The sequence below is a fragment of the Mus musculus genome, chromosome 2, assembly GCF_000001635.26.
Source record: "Mus musculus strain C57BL/6J chromosome 2, GRCm38.p6 C57BL/6J".
NCBI classification, from domain to species: Eukaryota; Metazoa; Chordata; class Mammalia; order Rodentia; family Muridae; genus Mus; species Mus musculus.
The window spans coordinates 11,279,854-11,302,934 of NC_000068.7; the positions used below are offsets into that span (position 1 = coordinate 11,279,854).

The following is a 23,081-nucleotide window of genomic DNA, read 5'->3' on the forward strand; positions in this document are numbered from 1 at the left end:
GGAGAAGGAAGCTCTTTCTGGGAGGTTCATATAACGTCTATAAAAACTCATGACTGGAGCCTACAGAGGCACACGGACCACTCCTCTGCCCTCTTTCATGAATTCAAACCTTCTCCCCTACACAGTATTATTTTGCTCTCTACAGTCAGAGCTCTCAGAGGGATGTGACTACATTGCTGTCCTCACTTCCTCAAACACAGTTGACCCATATTTAACATAAAACCCTCAAAGGTTAGATGCCTGATTTCCAGACTCACTATAGATGAAGGGGCCATGGAGGCAGGGAGGAAAAGGGTCTGGGAAGGAGTTGGCTGAACAGCCAGAAACAAACAAGGGCTGTCCTGGAACAGTCATGACCTGGAGTCACCACTAGAACTTCCATTGTCTTGCACTTGGCTTTTTGCAGACAGTAGGCAGTATAGAGCCTTGGTCAACACTGACGCTTTGGTGTTTGTGGAATATGGCCTTGCTCTCTGAAGTTAAAAACAAAACAACCAATCACATAATGAGAAATAAGTATTCATTTCCAGATGTGTCTGGGCAAGCATGCTCTCTCTGTGCAGCATGTCAAAACTGCTGACCTAGGCATGTTTGGGGAAGCCAGTCTCCTTAACGACACTCTTTAAGAATACACTTCCTTTTTAAGTTGTGTGAGTGTGTGTGTGTGTGTGAGAGAGAGAGAGAGAGAGAGAGAGAGAGAGAGAGAGAGAGAGAGAGAGAATATGAACATATTCATAGTGGGGTAGGCACCACTGACTACTCTGCAGCCAGTATCATGAACTGATGAACATGCACTAACCCATAGTTCCTGGTAGAAGATCATGATGGCAGAAAATATGTCGAATTCCCAATTCTAAGATATATGAATAAAGCCACTTTTAGATTTTTTTTAGACTTACATGAAAAGATAGAGGCAGTACATTCTAAAAATTTCAAATAAATATTCCAGTTTTAAAAGGAGAGGGAAGAGAAGATCTTGTCAGAACTGATAGCACCCAAAAAACAAAAATGTCTTATCTTCTGGTAGTTTTTTTACAGGGAAGATATTTTCAAATAGAGAGAGTGACCTGCAGATTGAAGCCCCCTTACCCACACACACTTACCGTCCACTACACACACACACACACAGGGCGAGAGAGAGAGAGAGAGAGAGAGAGAGAGAGAGAGAGAGAGAGAGAGAGAGAGAGAGGGAGGGAGGGAGGGAGGGAGGGAGGGAGGGAGGGAGGGAGGGAGGGAGCCAGTTAGCTCTCAGAATCACTCACTACCTCCTGTGGAGCAAAGCTAAATGAACCAGTCCAATAAGGGGAGACAGGGAGAAGCAGGTAGATTCATCCTTCAGCACCATGTAGCAAGGCCCCTAATGGAAACAGCGCATCTTAAAAGATGCTATCAGTACAAGTTTGGATGTAATATAAAATCAAGGACTCAGAAATACAGAGACATAAAAAGAAAAGATGGCTCAGCTCTGAGGACATCTGAGCTGAGAAGGAGCTGACTGCACTTGGTAGTGACATCACCTTGGACATCACCTCGTATCTGAGACCACTTTCAACTGCTTTCATGTGGCCCGCCTCAGTAGATCTCACAAGAGATGACAAGAGGCACCATGGGCCTTGTTTATTGGTTAGTAACGAGGCTCGGCCAGGGCAAGGAACGTGGCGGAGAAGGTCCACCATGAAACCAACTGACTTGGCTTCTGAATGGAAGATCTTCTCCAGGATTGGCCATATGCCGAAGGGATCCACTTACTTTTCCATTATGCTTGATGCAAAAGGGCCACAGAGACAAACAGTGGCCTTGGACTCAACAGTGCTTCTCTTGAGTCCCGATGTCCCATACTGAAGAGGAAGTTGAATGACTTGCCTCCGAATGTTCTGGATCTCTGGGTTCTAAAACATCTCTGGTTGGCTCCAGAGAACCTGGCTAGTCTTCTGCCTTCCTTCCTTACTTCCGCGGAGATCTAGCTTTGAAGGAAAAAAAAATACCTTTCTGGACCTTTCCATTCCAAGGCAGATCTCTCAGACCCCCCTCTCCCACAGTCTCAAAAGCATCTGCCCTGCGTTAAAGGAAAAGTGGACTGGAAATTTGACATGAAGCTTGTTTTTCCTCTCCAGAGGCACAGAGAACATTTATTTTTAGATCACTTAAAATACATCCTTGTATAATTTCATGAGACCAGTTTGATGAGAAAGACCAGGTGGTCTCTGTATAAAAGACAGTAAGAGAGAAACTAGGTGTGCAGCTCAGGCCACTGACTGGCTATGTGGTCTGGATAAACAGACATCATCTGTGAGGAACTTTTGTCTTAACTGAAAAAAATGCATTAATAGTAAATTGATGGGGTTGCAGAATTGGCTCACAGAGTAGAGCGAGTGCTTATGGCTCAAGCTCACAAACCTGGGTTCAAATCCCCTATATCCCCCACTGTTTAGCCAAGCATAACGGCCTGCGTTGGTAATCCCAGTGACGGAGGGAGTGGAGACAGGAGGATTGCTGGGGCTTTCTGGTTGCCAGCCTCTCTTTAGGTCCGGTAAGAAACCCTGTCTGAAGGGAAAAGGCAGAGAGAGAGAACAGGATATCGTCTGTCTTCCTCTCTCCTCCACCCATCACATACAAGGGTGGCCACCTGCACTCACATGTGCCTGCAGACCACACTGCATATGCCACACACACTCACACACATAACACACAATAGCAACAATAATTTGATATCAAAGGACTACTGTAAGGATCTAATGATGAGATAAATGTATGGACAAGCAAAAGAACCCAGAGGAAGCATTGGACACAGTGTCTGTTGTTCTTCCGGTCTTTTCTAAAGCCTCATAGCTAGATGCTCACATCCTAGACATGGCTCCCATCATTGTCAGCCAAACTTTAGAACTATATAAACGTATCTATAAATGACAACCTTAAAATGACATGAATATAGCATAGCATATGGATTACCTAAACAAACCCGAATTGTTAGCATCTGCATTTAGATTAGCCCATAACTGAACTGAATGGGATAAGGTTGGTATGCTGTGTGTTTAGCTCCGGTGGAAGATCAGGGAGCAGAAGACAAGCGTTCTCGAATGAGAAGCGTTAGAGTTGCCAAGCATCTTGTGTCTTGGTCATGAAAGTGTGGGGAGGAACGGAAAGAAACAGACATTCTCAAGAATCTGAGCTGTGTCTATGGATTCCCAGTCACACGGAAACGATGTGACGTGTGGGTAGTAGAGATGACTAACCTGGCCCAAATGGAAGACATCAACTCCAGGGGCATCTGCCTACAACTCATCTGCCACAGCCTAGCTGAATCCCATTGTGTTTCTCTAGAGAACTTATTCTCACAAGAACTGGAGCTAGCAGGTAAAGCAGTTTCTCAGTGTGCTTCACAGCTAAGAACCATCGGTTGGCTGTTAATTGATTCCATAAACACTATTGAGTGTTTAGTGTGTGCTGTATACTGTTGTCAGAACAGCCACTGGGGCAGTGACATGGGACAATGATATACTCGCTCTTTTGCTGGGACATCCACACAGGACATTGATGTACCCAATTTCCTGCTGAGATATTCACATAGAAAATCTTGACAGAACCCCTAAGTTGCAACAAGTATTCAGAACGGTATGGGAGATGTGAGAATCTATCTCCGTATCTGGCCCAAGCCAGATATGCAGGGCAGCAAGGGCCTCAAGAGAAACCCTGAGCATGAGCCATGAGCCACTGATGCTCAGAGGTGGGGCTAATGACAGCAGGCAATGAGCAACTGAGAACAGCCATTCGTGGTCAGCCCTCTGACTCCCCCACCCAGCTGTGATGACACAGCTGCCACACCCCATGAGAATTTCACTTTAAAATAACTGTGTTCATTCAAGTGAGATTTCGCTTTTCTTTTGTTTTTCAGGGACCTGAAGCTTGATAATATCCTGTTAGACAGAGATGGACATATCAAAATAGCAGACTTTGGGATGTGCAAAGAGAACATGCTAGGAGATGCGAAGACAAATACTTTCTGTGGAACTCCTGACTACATTGCTCCGGAGGTAGGGACGCACTGCCTGGGTGGCCCTTTCTCAGCCTGGTGTGCTGAAGCCAAGTGCGTTTTGCCCTAAGGCTCAGTATTCAGTTTGGTCCTGGAGTATTTTCCAGTTGCAGACACACAAATGGGTCTTTTGAGTTTTACAACTAACATCTTTCTGTGACTAGATTCCATTTGAGTGGTGGTTCCAAACAACCTCAGCCTTAAAAATTACCTGTTCAAATCCAACAGAAGGAGCACCTAGCAAAGAGCTAAAATCAGAAATCCAACTCAATCAGGGGTAAACGTGGGGTCAGAAAACCTCGACAGAAGGGGAAGGTGGAAGCATTGTCAGCACCCCCCACAACCCATTTCTAAATGTGTGTAGATTGTTCTCTACAATGAGTATAACTCTGGTCATGGTGGTTTTGCAGATATTAAAGGAGGGAGCATCTACATGGCTGAAAATTTCATAATGAAATCCATTATTATATATGATTAATCATTGCTAAGAAAAAAAAAAGGAGCTTCCAAAACTTAAGCTTCACTCTAGCCCTACCAAAACAGTAACAGTAAATGGTTTCTTGGTAACCTGAGGACCAGCATTTCCTCAGGAGGTACCTGTCCTTTCAGCTAAACTCCCTTTCCACCTGGGGAACCCTCCTCCAGATGCACACCCCAGGGAGAATAGAGCCTGCCTTCCCATGTGGTGCTCCTCATAGCACGAGCTGACTGGCCATGTTGCAGTTATAGTATTTGTATCTTTCAATCTCCTGCATAGCTGCCTGTTTGCGCTAAAGCCTGGTCGTGTTGCTCGCTTTTTAAAAATCTTTTTAAAGTTTTGAAATAACGATAGGTTTGTAAGAAGTCCCAAAGGTAGCTAGCTCAGAAACATCTGCACCCTCCACCCAGGCTCCTCCATTGCTTATAACTCGCATAGCTCAGGAGCAAGAGAGATGGCACAGTGAGTAAGACATCTTCCTATGCAAGTATAGGGACCTGGGTTTCAAATCTTCCAGCTCCCACTTAAAAATCCAGGCATGGCCATGTCCACCTATAACCTCAGAGCTTTAGAAGGTAGGGACAAGAGAATCACTAGGGTTTGCTGACCGCTGACTACAAGCCTAGATCCAAATTCAGTGAGAGACCTTGCCTTAAGGAAGCATGCTCCTCTCCCCGTGGCTCCATGATTAGTTCTCACTTCTTATTGGGTATCCACTTCCTCTGTCTGTCTGTCTGTCTGTCTGTCTCTCTCTATCTCTCTCTCTGTGTGTGTGTGTGTGTGTGTGTGTGTGTGTGTGTGTGTGTGTGTGTGTGTGTGACTCTCTGTCTCTGTCTCTGTCTCTGTCTCTGTCTCTGTCTCTGATCACCTTCTTATTATGTAGTGGTACCCAGAGAGGCAAGAAGAGAGTGGCAGATCCCCCTGAAGCTGAACAACAGGTAGTTGTGAATAGCCCAACATTGGTACTGGGAATTGACCTCCAATGCTCTGCAAGAGCAATATGGTGATTTGTATATGCTTGGCTCAGGGAGTGGCACGATTAGAAGGTATAGCCCAGTTGGAGTAGGTGTGTCACTATGGGTGTGGGCTTTAAGATCCTCATCCTAGCTGCCTGGAAGTCAGTATTCTGCTAGCAGCCTTCAGATGGAGATGTAGTACTCTCAGCTCCTCCTGCACCATGCCTGCCTGGATGCTGCCCTGCTCCCGCCTTGATGATAATAGATTGAATCTCTGAACCTATAAGCCAGCCCAATTAACTGTTGTCCTTTGTAAGACTTGCATTGGTCATGGTGTCTGTTCACAGCAGTAAAACCCTAAGACAAGCAATATTTGCTATCTGCCCAGCCACCTTTCCAGCCCCTCCTTGAGTATTCTTTAATGAGTAACTTTATCTATGACAATAGTTTTAGCTCCAGAATAAGCATGGTCAGGCCAAACTTTGTCTTACTACAGACCTATATACATCACAGACTTACATAGATCACATGCCCTTCAAACTTCACAGCCTCCAAACTCACTTTCTCTGGTGAACCTTCCCTCTCTCTTTTCCTTAATATATCTTTCATGACTAACCATGAAGCCACCTACCAGTTGTCTCAACAACAACAAAAATTGAAATACAATATTCAAGTGTTCTTCTCTATCTCCAAATACAGCCAAACTCCAAGGCTTTCTCGAATGGGATCTCTCACTTCCTGGATGCTGAGACTGAATCAAGACTTGCCCCTTGTTTTTTGCATCGTTTTATTGGCCTCCAAAGAATGTCCAGTTCTTCTCCATCCTTTCTGGGCATTGCTCTAGGAAATCTGTCTCCTCTTGCCCTGAATCCCAGATATGGCAATACCCTTCCTCATGGCTTCTCTCCATCCCATACATCACCAACCTCTTACATGTTTTCAAGCCTTTGAAACACATTTATTTATCAGTCTATATGATCATCATTTATGTATGCATGCACACATGAGGGTCATCCTAGTTTACATGGGAAAGTCAGAGGACATTTCACAGGCATCAATGCTCTTCCTCTACCAGGTGGCTTCCTGGGGATTGAACTCAGGTCATCAAACTTGTCAGCAAGCCCCTTTACCCCCTGAGCCATCTCAGCAGCCCCATATCCTCAAACTGTTTGATGATGTTTCTTTATCAGTTAAATAAACACTCTAAAGATATGTATATGTGTTTACATTACACATTCATTGCTACATTCGTGGTCTATGATTTAAAGAACATGGCTAAAATGTTTAAGATCAAATTGAACTAAGAATGAAATATAAAAAAAAAAAAACTGGTACCAAATAGCTTAATTTTATTCTACTTTGTTAATAGTAGAAGGTAAGAATATGTCATTAAAATTAGATCAAAAAGCTTTTTGGAAATTATTTCTTTGCAGGGCAGTGGTGGCCCACACCTTCTATTTCTTTTATAATTGAGATTTAATATAATTACATCATCCCCCCTTCTTTTTTCTCTCTCCAACCTTCCTATATATCCCTCCTTGCTCTTTCAAATTTATGGATTCTTTTTTCCTTAATTGTTGCTATTGCATGTGTGTGTTCCTAAATACATACATTCAGCCTGCTTGGTCTTTACATTATTTGTGTGTGTGTGTGTGTGTGTGTGTGTGTGTGTGTGTGTGTGTGTGTGTGTGTGTTTCCAGGGCTGACCATTTGATAGTAGATGACCAGCTAGAGTGCTCTCGTGTCCCTTAGTTGCCTGTAATTCTTTGTCCAGGGCTGAGGCTTCATGTACTTCCTCTGCCCTCTTTAGCCCTTCTTCAGCTTGTGTTTAGCAGACCTATTGGTGAGACTTTGTAGGTACAACTTCTGAAGTTCTTAGGAGAGACAGCCTCACAGCAAATCTGTTCTTCTGGCTCCTACAGTCTTTCTTTCCTCACGTCAGCACCGTTCCCTGAGCCTTCAGTGTGGGAGTTGTATAATAGAAGCATCCCTTGGTACACTGGGCTCCAACCTCCGGGGTTTTTTTGTTTGTTTGTTTGTTTGTTTTTCTGTAATGATTTCTCCATCTGCCACAAAGAAAATTTTCCTTGATGAGGGATGAAGACTATAACTTTAAATTTTCTTTGGTTTAGGGCTTAGCAGGTAAAGTCACTTGCTACCAAGCCTGACAACCTAAGATCCATCCCACGATAGAATGGACTCCTGGGAAATTGTCCCCTGACCTCCACACGTGTACATGGCAAGCACATGTCTCCCTGCATTTAATAAACGTAATTTTTTAAAAATCATTTTTTTAAAGTCTTGGTTTAATGATCTAAGGCTCTGGAACTGAAAGGTCTAATGTATTTCTTCCGATTCTCATACTATCATGGCTGGTAAAGGGCCAAGCAGGTCCAATATGAAACAGAATTTGTAATCTGTATTTAGCAAGGACTATCCCTGATGATAGCAGATATAAGTCCATCATCCAAAACACTACTTTCAAGGCTTTTATTTTTCAATCAAGCTTCTTTTTGGCCAAAATATGGTTAGTGTGTCCGCTGGTTCAGCTTCAGACGTGGCTGAGGGACCATTTCCTACCTCTCATAGATTCGTATCATTTATTTAAACTCTCTCTCTAATCCGAATGCTCTGATCGCAACTGACTAACGGGATTCATGTCATCGAGTAGCTATTCAACCTCATCCAAGGAGTGTGCGCACCTTAACACAATAGCTCCAAGGCACACCCACTGCAAGGGACAAAGGGAGTCTGTGTCAGCACGTGACAAAGGCATTATTATAATTTGGCTCATTTCTCCGGTTTGAAGCTGGGTCTCAGTTCTTGGAGGAAGGCAGAGCTAGGGAAGGTTGACCCTCTACCCAGTACAGCTCTGCTGCCCTCTCCACCTCAGAACAGTTAGTGTAGAAAGAACCGTGCAGGGAGAGAGAAATAGCAGGAGACGATTATCAACTATGGATTGAAATCCTCAAAGACTGGACTTCAGAACCAGCTCTCAACTCACTGTGAGATCTGAAATAAGACACAGAGCCTCCTAAGTCCAGCCATCCTCCTCCAGGGATAACAGCAGCGCGTCCGGACATCGCGTATGAAATGACACCTGGTGTATGTTAGCATTCCCTCTTGAACAGCCTGTTCCCTGTGTGAATGTGCAGTCTGCTCCTCCCTCCCAGCATAAAACTGCATTTACTTTAACTAACATAACCAATCTCGAAGCTCTAATTTCCACGACAGCTGTCTCCTGGCCTCCAAATTTCATTTGTTCCTCTAAAATGAAGTTGTTTACATAGAGGCTTGTTGCTCAGGACCGGCTCTGGTTGCTTTGGCGCCACCTGGTGGCTTACCGTGGGAATTGCGTCTGAGCCTGGTACCTAGTACAGGAGGTTTCCTTTTGAGTGTAGGGCTGAACCAATTGATTATACGTACTCATGGTGAATTCACAGAAGTCGACTTTTACATTATTCCTTAAGGCCAGTGAAGTTGACTTTTTGTTTGTCAACTTTAAAGTGAGCTTGTATATTTAAATATTGAATTGCAGCTATCAGGTAGCAGTTCACAATGGTGGCAGATTGCAAAATGATCTTTATTTTCACTCATGGGGATAAGTCTCATCCAAGTAGCTGTTCAGCACTGCGCTTGCAGAAGATTTCAGGTCACAAATCCTATCACAAATCACCGTGAGTTTCCTACTTTCCACAGGCTCTTTAGAGCCACCCTGCAATAAGATAGCAAGTGTGACTATCCTCTCTACTAAGGTAGTTTATAAAGGGGTAAGGAGTCTTCCCCAAGCTGTGCAAATGAGAGATTTGGCACTTGAAGGACATGTGGGGCTTTATACAGCCACCAGAACTGTTGGGTTGTGGGACACTGTATCGTGTCTCTGATCCAGAGGCTGGAGTATCTCATCTGAGTGGAGTCTTGCTTCACCTAGCACGGAAGTGCTCTGGGCTCGTATATGTTTGTAAGTTTGGGTAGCATTGGGCTGCATCTACGTATCCCAGTTTCTTTGTGCATTCATTCCATTGATGGGCTGACGCCCTACCTTAGATCCCATGCTGCTACATTAAACAGAGTGCCCATGTGTCTTAAGCACACTGACTTTTTTGCCTTTGTTTACACACCCGCCCACCATCACATCACCTTCAGCCTTCATGCAGTCATGGATCCCACTATGAACTGTTTTAGCAAAGCCCGGGCCTGCTGCACTCAGCTGATATTCACAGTGGCTTGTACAGTTTTGGCCTTTCAACAGCAGACAAGGAAGCTGTTGAACGTGGAGGTACAAAGTCTCTATTGCTATAAACAGTAAACTGATCAAAAGGATTGATTTATTTTGTAAGTTCAGTAAATTCCTACCTTTAATCCTCCTGCCTGGATGACAGACCCAGACCGTTCTCCGAGCTGCTCGTAGCTCTGGGATGTCCTCTGACTTCTGGGTCTGAAGAGTTCTGCTCTCCTTGCTCATGCTAATCACATGACTTGATTCTTCATCCCATTGACTAAGCGCATAACTCTTGACGTGCACAATTGTGATTGGCTAGGTTTTAAAGACTTGATTAAGTGGTATCTCTGGTTCATCAGTTCCCCTCAGTGATTTTATGCAGAGCTGAGAGAATATAAGTAAGTAGGTTTCACTTAGCAGTCCACACCAAAGGTAATAATGGAGAACTTAGCGTCAAGCCAGCTCTGTAGGACACAATACCTACCTCCCCAGAACCTCATAGCACAGATGGGAAAATAAAAGCTACAGGCTTGCTTCAGTCATTGCACTCAACGCCAATGAGAAAAATGCAAAGTGAGACTCTGAAGTGTTTACTTACAGGCAGAAACTTGGTCATGGCGGAGCCATTTCGAACCGGCGCTTGCCAGAAGATAGCGTCCTCAGTCGAGCCTGTAGATCACGACAGCCAGTCATTTATTTACCTTCAGCCTTGGAAGCGTGATCAGTCGTCAGGCGTACGTACTGATGATGCTCTGTGTTATCAGTCGTCAGATGTACGTACGTACTGATGATGCTCTGCTTTCGTCAGACGTACGTACTAATGATGCTCTCTCTGCCTTCGCCGTGCAGATCTTGCTGGGTCAGAAGTACAACCATTCCGTCGACTGGTGGTCCTTCGGGGTGCTCGTTTATGAGATGCTGATTGGCCAGTCCCCCTTCCACGGGCAGGACGAGGAGGAGCTGTTCCACTCCATCCGCATGGACAACCCCTTCTACCCGAGGTGGCTCGAAAGGGAGGCCAAGGACCTTCTAGTGAAGGTAAGACCTGAAGCCAAAGCCTGGGGCGCGCGTGGCTCACGGGGCGAGCGCCGCCCTGAAGTGTCCCCCAGCATTAGGAAGACAAGGCTGCAGAGATGGCTCAGTGTTTAAGAGCAATGACAGCTCTTCTAGAGGTCGTGAGTTCAATTCCCACCAACCACATGGCGGCTCACAACCATCTGCAATGAGATCCGATGCCTCTACTGTTACGTTTGAAGACAGCTACAGTGTACTCATGTAAATAAAATATATAAGTAATTTTTTTAAGTGACGGCAAGAGGAAGGAAGTAAAGCAAATCCTCTTTCCATCACTTTTAAGAGAAATGTCAAGGCAGGCTTGGTGACTCTGGCTCTTTAAGCAATCCCAGTACATGGCTTACTGCATCCTTTGTTTCCTATATGCAATACCTCTTTGGCCAGTGCGTCCTCCATCCCTGTTTGAACCTTCAGCAGGATGCAGACATCTCTGTTCTCTCCAGTGAAAGACAACCCTCTTAGGTCACAAACATCTTCTCATCGAGAAGCTGAAAGCATGGAGCCCGAGGCCCCAGTCAGCCTGTCAGACTCCTTGTGCATGCAAGCCTGCCACCCACCTCTGTCAGAGTTCTGGCCTGTGGAGGAGGGTTTACAGTCACACTGAGGTCATCTGCGACCTAGTTCTCTACCCTTTCAACTCTTGGGTCTCTGCTCAGGCCCGTAGTGATATAGTATTATAATACATGTAATAACAAGCACACGTGTTAGTATACATATATATCATATACACACATACACATATACATATATACTTATAGACAGCCTGAGTTCATTATGCATTATTAACCAATGAGACATCTCTCCAGCCCCTATTAATGAATTTTAAATCAAAATTTTGAAAGCATTTCAATGGATGGGATACAGTTCAGTGACAGGGTTCTTGTTTTTTTGTTTTGTTTTAAGCATACAAAGGTTCTAGTTTTCCCTCTCAGTACCAAAGCAAGGAGAGAGAGAAGGAAAGAAGGAAAGAAAGGGAAAGAAAAGAAGGAAAAAAGCAAGAGATTCCAAGACTCATCTTTCTCACTACTTGGCTTTTTTCCCCCTTGTGAAGAACTATTTAGGATTAAATCGAAAAGACTTTGTACTTCCATGTCTCTAAGGCAAGTGACAACTTGTCTGAGGTATTAGACATTTGGAAGCGACTCCAGAGCTCTCCCTGAGAATCAGGACCTCGAATCAGAGAGGCAGTGACAAAGCCTCATAGGAAACTCGGCCCGAGGTTAATAGAAGTAGGTATTTAGAATCCAGCTTGCACCTTCTGACTATGAGCCAAGCAAGCACCGAGCCCAGAAAACTCCCTGAATGGCCAATTAGATTCACTTTTAATGAGCAAACAAAACACACATAGAATAAAAGCTAATTTAAAAACTAGTTGTTGTTGTTTTTTTTTTTTTTTAAAGATGACAGAGGCAAAAAGAAGCTAGTGGGGTTTAAATGCACACAGTCTCACTTTACGTAAAGGCAAGTTCAAATTTCATGACAGTCAGAACGTTTTTCTTCACACTTGGCTCTGTGAAGAGCTCAAAGTGAATTGAACATGTCAGCTACAGATGCCATAACAAAACATACCCAGACTAATCAGACAATTTCTTTCTCACCATTTCTTAACTGCTTGGCACGCTGTCAGATGGCAAAGTGCACACAGATCAGATCCCCCTGCCTCCAGCAAGCTGGACTTATTGCACACTGGAATACACAGATGCATCTTACACAGCAGACAATTATTTCTTACCATTCTGGAGGTTACACATCCAAGATTAAGGTCCATCAGGGTCAGTTCTTGGTCCTGGCTCTCTTCGTAGAGAGATCTTGCTCTATCTGGAGGAGTGAGCTGAGAAAAGACTCTAGGGTCTCTCTCTTTCCTTCCTTCCTTCCTTCCTTCCTTCCTTCCTTCCTTTCTTTTTTTCTTTCTTTCTTTCTTTCTTCCTCTCTCTCTCTCTCTCTCTCTCTCTCTCTCTCTCTCTCTCTCTTTCTTATTTGGGTTTTTTAAAACAAGTTTTCTCTGTGTAGCCCTGGCTGTTCCTGGAACTTGCTCTGTAAACCAGGCTGGCCTTGAACTCAGACCCCCATGCCTCTGATCCGAGAGTACTGGGATTAAAGGCCTTGAGTGGCCACGACCAACTCATTCTTTTTTTCTTGTTTGTTTTTGTTTTTTGTTTGTTTGTTTGTTTCGAGACAAAGTTTCTCTGTGTAGCCCTGGCTGTCCTAGAACTCACTCTGTAGACCAGGCTGCCCTTGAACTCAGAGATCTGCCTGCCTCTGCCTCCCGAGTGCTGGAATTAAAGGCGTGCGCCACCACTGCCCAGCTTATTTTTAAGGACACTAATCTAAGGAGGTTAGAGCTCCAGCCCCGTGGCCTCATCTAACCTTCACCAGTTCCACAAAGTCCCTCTCCGCAGTCACACTAGAGTCAGGACTTCAATATATGACTTTTGAGGGGTTTATCACTCAGTCTCTAGCATGACAGCTATCTTGAGGTACCAAGACCAACAGAACTTTCTGGAAAAAGAGAAATGAAGACCCTTGTTCTTCCGGCCATCAGGAGCCTGTCAGTCAGAGAAGTCATCAGACGGGGCCCGAAGTTATTTGCAATGCCCCAACACTGTGGATGTTCCATAGCCAGCCTTCCCACTGTGCCTTCCAAATTCGCGGTCCCCCTCAGGGTCTGGGACGTTGCCAGGAATAGGTAAAGTAGAGACAGGCAGGCAGGCAGAACCAGGAGTAACTTATGGAGGAAAGCTGGGGGAGGGGACGGGCTAGTTGCCAAGCTAAGGATTGAGAAAGAGGAAAGGGTCACTTCTAAAAAACGGAAATGGAGAATGTGTAACAGACACCCACGCCACAATGAAAGGGCAAGAGAATTGATACCTCACGACCGCTGCTGCGTGAATTATAGATCCCAAAGGCAAAAAGTTTCATCCCGAGGGTGGGCGCTCTCAGGAACCAATCATGGTGGCCGGTGTGGAGGAATGGGAGGAGCGGGTATGCAGGCGCCGAGCAAGGGACCAATCAAGCTGGCTGGTCCAGAGGTGTGAATAGCAGGAAGGAAGGAAGGAACCTTTCTTCATTCCAAACAACTAAAAACTTAAAAAAATAGCCAGGTGAGGGCTGGAGAGATGGCTCAGCGGTTAAGAGCACCGACTGCTCTTCCGAAGGTCCTGAGTTCAATCCCTCTTCTGGAGTGTCTGAAGACAGCTACGGTGTACTTACATATAATAAATAAATAAATCTTAAAAAATAAAAAATAGCCAGGTGAGGTGCTACACACTTCAAATCCTAAAGCTGGGGAACGTGGAAACAGGGGCTTGCTGGCCAGAGGGCCTAGCAGGGACTGATAAGCACTAGGCCTAGTGCCGCAAAAAAAAAAAAAAAAAAAAAAAAAAAAAAAAAGGCATTGGAGAGATGCTCTCGGGGGTTAAGGGCACCCTCTTGCAGAGGACCTGAGATTCAGTTCCCAGCACCATAATGGTGACTCACAACTGTCTAGCTCCAGTTCCAGGGATCTGCCACCTTCTTCTGACCTTCACAGGCACCAGGCACACATGTGGTAAACAGACATACATGCAAATCAAACACTCAAACACATAAAATAAAACTTAGTGATAAAAGGGTTTGTTTTTTTTAAGTAAATAAAACCAGGATGGAGACACCTGAAAAAGAACACGGAAGGTTAACCTCTGGTGTGCACATATTATGCACACACCACATGTATGCACAAACCACATATATACACACATACTTGTACACTCATAAAAGGAAAACTTAAAAGCAGAAGGGTTTTATGTAGGGTTGGCATGGCTCAGCAGGTAGAGGCAGTCTCCCCAGAGCCTAGTGACTTGAGATTAATAACCAGGGATCAAATGGTGGATGGAGAGAATTGAGTCACGTGCAACAAATAAGTAAATAAATGAATAAATGTAAAAACAAAACTAAATATAAGATTAAATGCCACGCAAATACAAAAACAAAAATAAACATTTATGCATAGTATCAGTAGCAGGAGAAAGGCATCCCATAAGGATAAGTGATGAACTAGTGGGATAGATCAGAGATGAAGGCACTAAAGGCTAAAAGTGGAGAAGGACTCCAGGCAAAATGGTCTGAAAGTCACTTGGAAGCTTTTGTGATTTCTGACATTGGTTAAAAAGAAAACTTGTGCCTCTTGGGCACACATAGTCCGCTGAACAACCACATGTCAGGAGAGGCTGTGCTCTGTCAGGAGTTACAGCTGGGTTGCAGCTGTCCAGTTGCCTGGTGTCAAAGTGAAAAGCAAGCTCCCTTTCTCCCCCATTTATTTATCCAGGACATCCGGTCCTTGTGTTTGAAAAGGATGGGAAAGTGCTGCTCTTAAACAGAAATTCATCTCCCTTTTCACAAGACCATGTGTTCTGAGGAGGGAGTCGGGAGGGAGGATAGGATCCAGGTATAACCTGTCACAGCTGCTGGTGGCGACGAATTGCTTCCTACCCAGACTGACAGATACATTTAAACAAACTCCAACTATATCTCAGCCTTTTATGTAAGAGTGAGCTGTTTCCTGTAAATATAAAAAGCTTTTACTGGCAGAAAGAAATACTTTCCCCATGTCCTTGGTGTACCTTTGCTGCCCAGAGCCCTTGACCTTGCCGTCCTCGAGCCCTGTCACACTCAGGACACTAAGTTGAGTCTGTTTGCTCTTGAGAGAAAAGATAAAGACAGAAAGACTATTGAGGCCAGATTACCTTCTTATTTTCCATTTTTATTTCACAGGTGCCTAAGCCAAGCTCGGATGGCCCTTTATTAGGAGTTTCTTGGTCCAAATGCCACATGCTTTCTAAGAAAATCTAGTGGGAAACTGAGCATGCCTCACAGTTGGTCAAGAGCAGTGACTTCTAATTTAACTCCCTAAACATTGTATGAAACCAGTGTCAGCTAAACTTGGGCCCGTTCTTAAGACCCTTTAAGCTTTTTATCTCATCTTGTTTCATGAAAACATCCATAAGAGGTAGAGGTCAATTGTTTTTTATGATCATTTCCAAGGGGGAGAGCAAACTGTTTATTCTCTCTTTTAAAATCTAGAGAAAAAAAAATTCATTAGGAAATGGAGAGTTGGCTCGGCAGTTAAGAGCACTTGCTGCTCTTCCAGGGGACCAGAGTTCAGCTCCAAGCATCCACATTGGGCAGCTCAAAAGCTCCTGTAACTCCAGCTCAAGGAGGCCCAGTGCCCTCTTCTGGTTGCGACAAGCACCTACACTTTGTGTGTGTATGTGTGTGTATGTGTGTGTATGTATGCATTGTATGTATGTGTGTCTGTATGTGTATGTCTGTATGTTTGTGTGTATGTGTGTATTGAGTGTATATACACACACAAATGTGCTTCTCCGTGTGTCAGCTCAATGGTAGTTGAGTCCTCAGGAAAAAGAATCTTACTGCTAATTTGGTGCCTTTTCTATATGCCAAAACCAAGAGGCTGAGAGAAGGCCAGGACAGAGGACATGTGGTCTACAGATAGTCTGGGAGAACAGCATCTTCAGTGAGCTAGCATTTATTCAGCAGCTTCTTAGTACCAGGGAAGGTGTTAGATTCTGGGTAATGGAAAAACAGTGGTGCCTATTCCCCAGAGCTACGGTCCATGGGAAACACAGACTTGAAAAGCAGACAAAGGGTGCAAACTGTTCGTTTGGGGATGAGCTCTGTTATAGTGGAGGTAATCAAGGAGGAGGGTGCTCACATAGAGCCCCAATGACTGGGGCAGAATTTAAAGACAATGACTGGGAGAAGAGAATCTTAGTAGGTAGCTGGATTAGGCCACCTCTTAGAAGATGAACGTCGTTATGGAAATTGAGAGCTGAAAGTGGTCTGTTAAATGAGCAGATTTGACCCGGAAGAAGCAGACATAGTAGCACTAGAATACAGCATCTAGAATGTTTGTAGAAGCACTGCAGCATCGGAACTCTCTGGGTCCTAGAGGTCACCTTAGTTAAACTTCCATTTTACAGGCAGACCTGCATGGTTTGGATCTGAAATATTACTCCCAAAGGCCCACGTGATAGAGGCTTGGAAGGTAGTGGAACCTTTAAAAGGTGGGGCAGAGGGCAAAGAAGTTAGGTTATTGGAGGAGATTGTCAGTTTCTAGCCCCACCTCCTTTTCTCTTTCCGAATTCCTGTTGCATTGAGACAAGGCCCTTGATCCATCGACAGCTTCCTGCCTGGATGTTCTAATTCATCATAGGTCCAAAAGCCATGAAGCCAACTGACGACAGGGTGAAACTTCTGAAACCAATGTTAACTTTTCTATTTTTAAATTTTTATTATCTCAGGTATTTTGTTATAGTGATGGGGAAAAAATGGCTGACTGAGGTTGGGGGGGGGGGGGTATTTAGAAAACTTACCCAAGGTCACAAGAGCCCTGAGCTAGACAAAGAAATTATTCCTTCATTCCATGGTACAGAAATGTAGTCAGTGTCTTGAACAATAGCCTTGGGTTACTTCCACTGTGCAGTACTTTTACAAACAACTTTATATGTAGGATCTCACTAAGAGTGGCCACTGTATGGTGGTGATGAGACTGGCACTGGAACCATACTAAGAACTCTTCAGTGGATGTGCAGTGGTTTCATAAAGGTTGTACTCAGAACTTGTTATTAAGGGCAACATCTCAAGTAGCTCCATCTGGCATCAAACTCACTCTGTAGCCAAGGCTAGCCCTTCACTCCTGATCCTTCTGCCTCCACCACACAGGAGGTTGGAGGTGATCTCAGGTGTGTGCTACCATGCCTAACTATAATTGAAATGATAAGAGAGACTCTCTTATTTAATTATCAAATTAATTAGTCAATAAGAGAAAATCTCCAGTTTTCTGTAGCTAACATTTGTGATTTGGGGAGACCAGAAGCTCTGAAGGTTTTCAAGTTATAAGGTAACATAATTACAAGAAAATTTCAAAGGACATGTCCTGGCTGTTCTTAGAAACAGGGGGAGCAAAAGATGGGGCTCAAACCCTTGTGGGAGCCATTTGGTAATCCCTACATTTTGCTCCATTTCCTATCTTACAGGGCTACAGTCTCCTTAAAACACCCTAGCTGTGATGCTATAGTCAAACATCTTGATGGTGATGGTGCAGAAATGAGAAGTAGCGCCCAGGGAACCTGTTGCTTTCTGAGCTAAGGTTTGGGCTCTCCTTCACCTTAGCCCTGGGCAGGCTAACGTTTGAAACGCCTCACCAGTGCCTTGCTGTCGTCCCAGTATCCGTTTTGGTTGTTAGGTAAAGTGGCAGGAGAGAGGGTGGTCTAGACAGAAGGCACATAGACACTGGCTGAAAGGCTGGAGAGACGAACATGGTACTCATCAGCAGGTCTGCTGGAGTGGAGGGCAACGTTCTGTACCCAAAGGGACAAGGGACCTCAGCTGACTGTCAGGGACTCCTAGCTGCCATTGCACACAAGTCCCATGATGCTAGACTCCTAAGATAGGCCATCTTCATAAGAAATGTCACACTCGGGTGGGCAGTTAAGTCAGACAAATAGGTTAGTCACTCATTCTGTCCTGCTCAGGGTTCTTTTTATTTTTTAACCCTTTTGGGTTATTTTTAAACAGCATCTCACTCTAAAGCCCAGGCTAACATTGTCCAGACTGGACCGGGCTGGCCTCAAACTCATGATCCTTCTTCCCTGGCCTCTTGAGTGCCAGGCTCCCTGACAGACACCACTGTGCCTGGCTTGTGCTCTTGGGTATTACAGACCAGAAGTAACAGTGCACAAATATGTGTATGGGGACAGGGATCATTTGCAATATGAGTTTATGCACACAGCCATGTATGCTTATCCATATGCATATATGCATAGGCATGAATGTGTGTGTTCATGCTTGTGCCCACATACACGCGATGGTATGCATGTTTCATGACTTTCTAGGTGAAGGTATATACACATGTATATATACATGTGATGGTATGCATGTTTCATGACTTTCTAGGTGAAGGTATATACACATGTATATATACATGTGTGTGTGCGTATATGTGTATGTTATCATTTTATTTAATCCTAAGGATAGTCCAGTGGGAGGGGCACTTGGTGTATGTTCCAGTTTGCTTCCTATTGCTCTGGTGAACACCGTGGCCAAAAGCAACTTGGGGAGGAGAGGGCTTATTTCAGCCTTAAGGTTACAGTCGATTATTGAGGGAAGTTGGACAGAGACTCACACAAGAACTAAAGCAGAGGCCATAGCTCCCCGGATCATGCTTAGTTCAACCTTCCTTAAACAACCCAGACCATTAGTCCAGGGATGGCACCACCCACATCAACCATAATTCATCAGTCTCTCACAGACGCAGCCACAGGCCAGAGTGTCAGACCCAGTTCTGCACTTACAGGTTCCTCCTCCCAGGTGAATCTAGGCTGGGTCAGATGGGCAAATAAAACTACCCAGAGCAGCATACGCCAAAGGTTGTGAAATCAGCTTAGCGTCTATCTCCATAAGTAACACAAAGTGAAGTGGATCTCATGCCAGGCCGATATAAATCTCAGTATAGCCTGCTTCAGGAAAGGTCACTCAGAGAAGGCGTTATCAGGTTAGAGTTCCACAGCCACCAAGGTCAGTACGAAAGCCAGTTGCCCACACCCCACGCAATGCATACCCGCCTGACCTGACCCGGCCTCCTCATCGAAGAAGTGAACGATTCCCTTTCTGCCCCCTTGCAGCTTTTTGTGAGAGAACCTGAGAAGAGGCTGGGAGTGAGAGGAGACATCCGCCAGCATCCTTTGTTTCGAGAGATCAACTGGGAAGAGCTTGAAAGGAAAGAGATTGACCCACCCTTCAGACCAAAAGTGGTAAGGGGTTCCCCCCCACCCCACCCCTGGTTTGGCTGGACAGTTTGGCTTTAATGCCTACTCTTCCTATCACAGGCTGTTGCCCTAAGCAAGTAACAGCACTTCCTGAAACCTGCCCCAACCACACTGTCCGGGAGGAACATGCTTCTCTAATCCCCACCATTTGGCTAGAGGAGAGGGGGAGGGGTGTTGCTGTTGCTTGCCAAATTGAAACTGTGTCATCAGAATTCACCTCTGGGAAGAATTAAATTGCAGAACATTCCCAAGTTGAACATGTTTCTGAGTGGGACTCTCAGAGAAAATGGATTTTACATGTAACACTTATATTCTTAATGGTCACCATCTAGGCAACCAACACCGTGTTGTACAATGTAATAATTCTTTTATGTGAAATTAATGATTCTAATAAAAGAAATGATGACTCGGGATTTGAACACACTGGGTTGTACACATACTACAGCTTCTATAAGCAAAGTTACGATAATGAACTTGGTGGCTAATTTTCTTTCCCTTTTTTTTCCTCCTCCTCATCATGTGACCAAGAAATCACCATATGACTGTAGCAATTTCGACAAGGAATTCCTAAGTGAGAAACCCCGGCTATCATTCGCCGACAGAGCACTCATCAACAGCATGGACCAGAACATGTTCAGCAACTTTTCCTTCATTAACCCAGGGATGGAGACTCTCATTTGCTCCTGAACCTCATCTGTCTCCAGACTGGAAGGGATTTGCCTTCTCTCTGGGAACTGGTTCAAGTAACACTTCTGGGGGTGGGGGTCTCTTTTTCACGTTAGAGAAGAAAAGAAACACTGCAAAGGCAGGGAGGACTGCTGAGCTCCTTGTGTGACTTGTTACCTACAGCACAAACCACGCCTACTTCACTAATGACATCATCCCTAATGACATCATCCCGTTATATCTCCTGGAATCTCTCACAGCAGCCCTTGAAGTTAGATCATTATTAACTCTAGTCATTTACTTGAAAGATGGTTCCCGATGCTGTGAAAGATTCGAAATGCAGTTCTGCTCTTGCCCTAGACAACAGCTGCTGGTTGGTGATGAACCAAGGCGCAAGTGGAACAGATTTCTCAAGACTGGAGCAGTGATCGCCTGTTATAGAAGTCAATTCCACTCAACCACAGAGAAGGAACCACTAAGCCACGTTGATGTGTGCATGTCTGTGGAAATGTCGATGACAGAAGGGAGGGAAAGGGGAAGCTCTGAGCAGATTGTAATGGGAAGCTCTCCAATAAACATAGCATGAAACTTGAAATTTACAAATCTGTTCATTCTGGCTAGCCCCAAAATTCCCAAGGCAGAGGAAAGTAAAGGGCAGTGAGCTTAGCAGAGCCCTTTGTCGCCAACAGGGAAGGGTAAGGATGTCGCCTACGTGGAACATCTTATACACACAGAAGGAAAGTATAACCAACAAGGGCAGGGTGGTTTACAGCTGCCAATCAAACCTGCCCTCCCCCCTCTGTTCTCAGTTGATCTCTCTGTCAGCGTAGGTAGGCACTCATTACCATCCTCCCATCATACAAGAAATAAAATGCATGACTCTTCTAAGATAAAGAAAACCAATCCCTTATCACGTTGTTCCCAGTGATTTGATGGCAAATAAGTCCCTCCTTAGGCATCCTGCAAGACAACCCAACCCATGCATGCTATTTGCAGTAGTCAGTCCTGTTGAGTTAGAGTCCTAACTATACACAATATCGTGCGATGTTTATATATGTTGATGAGATGTTGTGATGATAACGTGGATATGTAAAAGGGAATAAAAGAAGAAAGAAAGATGCCTCTTAGTGGTTTGATTCTCTACTGGTTTTCTCGAAGACATAGGTCCATCGTGTTGATCATCAAAATGTAGCCAGTACTGAATTTGTTTTAAAAATGAGTAATTATGGAAGAGTTCCTCAGAGGAGTGAGACATTCAGACAAATGTTAACCATTAGTATGTTCCTCTTTCCTCTCCCCCCAAAATTTTCTTGAAGCAGGGGTCTACACAGGCTGCCTTCAGGCTGTGACTGGCCTCACTTCCCTCAGTGGCGATGACATCCAGCCCTGGTAGAATGTTCCCTCTCCCCTCTTTCATCTTTCTACAGCATGCCACATAGGACCAATGCTTCTCTCCAGCCTGCCTTCTAGAATCTTCTGAGGACGTTTTCCTGCATCCTGTCTTGCTCCTCTGTTGACTCTTTGTCCTTCCTACTCAAAATCCCTCAGAAAGCCCGTCCCCCATGGACCCCTTTACTACCTCTGGTGGTCATCCATTTCTGGCATATAAGTACCACTCCACACAGACAATTGCAAATCTCCATCTCCAGCTGTAGCCCTGCCCGCTGCCAGCAGACACTAATCCAACATGCCCAGAATGCTTGCATTCCATTGTTAGCATCTAGCTCTGCCTTATATTTCCTATTTCTGCTAACAGCCCTATTACCTGGTCCCAGAACCAGAGTTTTCCCTGGCAATTCCTTCTCTCTCCTTGACTTCCTTAATGTTTATTTTTATATCAAGTCTTATTATTCTACGTTTATATTGAGTGGTGGTTAGTGTTACTTGTCAACCTGACAGGTTTAGAATCACCCAGGAAACAAGCCTCCAAGCACAGCTCTGAGAGAGTACACTGTCTTATTTGGGTGGAATGAAGTGGGGAGACACACACCATTTACTAGGTTGAAGGCAGAAGGTGAGCTCAGTGCAAGCACCCGCTGCTCCAGTCCTCGCGACGGTGACGCAATGTAATTGATCAGCTGCTTCCCAGTGATCTCCCTACTGTGATGGGCGATGCCCTAAAACTGTGGACCAAAATGAGCACCTTAAGTAGCCTCTCCCTTAAGTAGCCTTTGTCAGGGTTTCTTAACCCAGAGAGAAAAGAAACGATTACATCCTCTCTTTCTAAAACATATATACATCTCTACTTTTTCAACTACTGTTGGGATAAAGAGCAACTGATCTGGTCCCTTCATTATTCATCTTTCCCAGTTCTTAACTTTTATGTACAGCATCTGGTTTCTTTTCCCAAATGAAAATTTACATCGTGTCACAAACACACATGTTGAAAACCTATGTAATGTTTCCTGACTAAAGCCCCCCATAAGGCCCCTGGTTTCCTTCCTGGACTTTCACTCTACCTTGAAGTCCACTGCAACTATTCACTCACTCTGTGCCCTAAGCCACCCAAGTTTCCCAGCTTGGCTCTGTGTCTCCCTGACACTATTTTCTTTGCCTTTAAAGCCCCGTTTCCACTTACCCAAGTCTCAGATTCGATCACAAGACTTATTCAAGCTACCATAAACTCTCAATCCAAATTTGCCTTGTAGGATATGTATTTCCTGGCCCAAATTAGAGGCCCTTCCATATAGATCTCTCCATGACACTTATTTGATTGAATTTTATCTCTTTCCATCTGTGAACTCCTTGAAGACAAAGACAGAGATGTTTCTGAACCTTTAGCCTGGCATGCTTAACACATCTTAGGCAAGCATATGAACTAAACACTAAG

The 23,081-nt window shown here is 44.6% G+C and overlaps 1 protein-coding gene across 5 annotated transcripts in view; it reads left to right on the top strand.

Moving 5' to 3' along the window:
- Prkcq (protein kinase C, theta) overlaps positions 1 to 21,373 on the top strand; it is a 129,322-nt gene extending 107,949 nt beyond the window's left edge. For 4 of the 5 annotated variants that reach the window (XM_030248462.1, XM_006497398.4, XM_030248463.1 and 1 more), the window contains 4 exons: positions 3,893 to 4,031; positions 10,536 to 10,724; positions 19,442 to 19,570; positions 20,114 to 20,846. In XM_030248462.1, coding sequence (XP_030104322.1) covers positions 3,893 to 4,031; positions 10,536 to 10,724; positions 19,442 to 19,570; positions 20,114 to 20,272 — 616 coding nt within the window. In that variant the 3' untranslated portion in view covers positions 20,273 to 20,846. Of the gene's footprint in view, positions 1 to 3,892; positions 4,032 to 10,535; positions 10,725 to 19,441; positions 19,571 to 20,113 lie in introns of all 5 variants that reach the window. The other variant, NM_008859.2, reaches the window with a different exon arrangement.
- Positions 21,374 to 23,081: the final 1,708 nt, after the last annotated feature.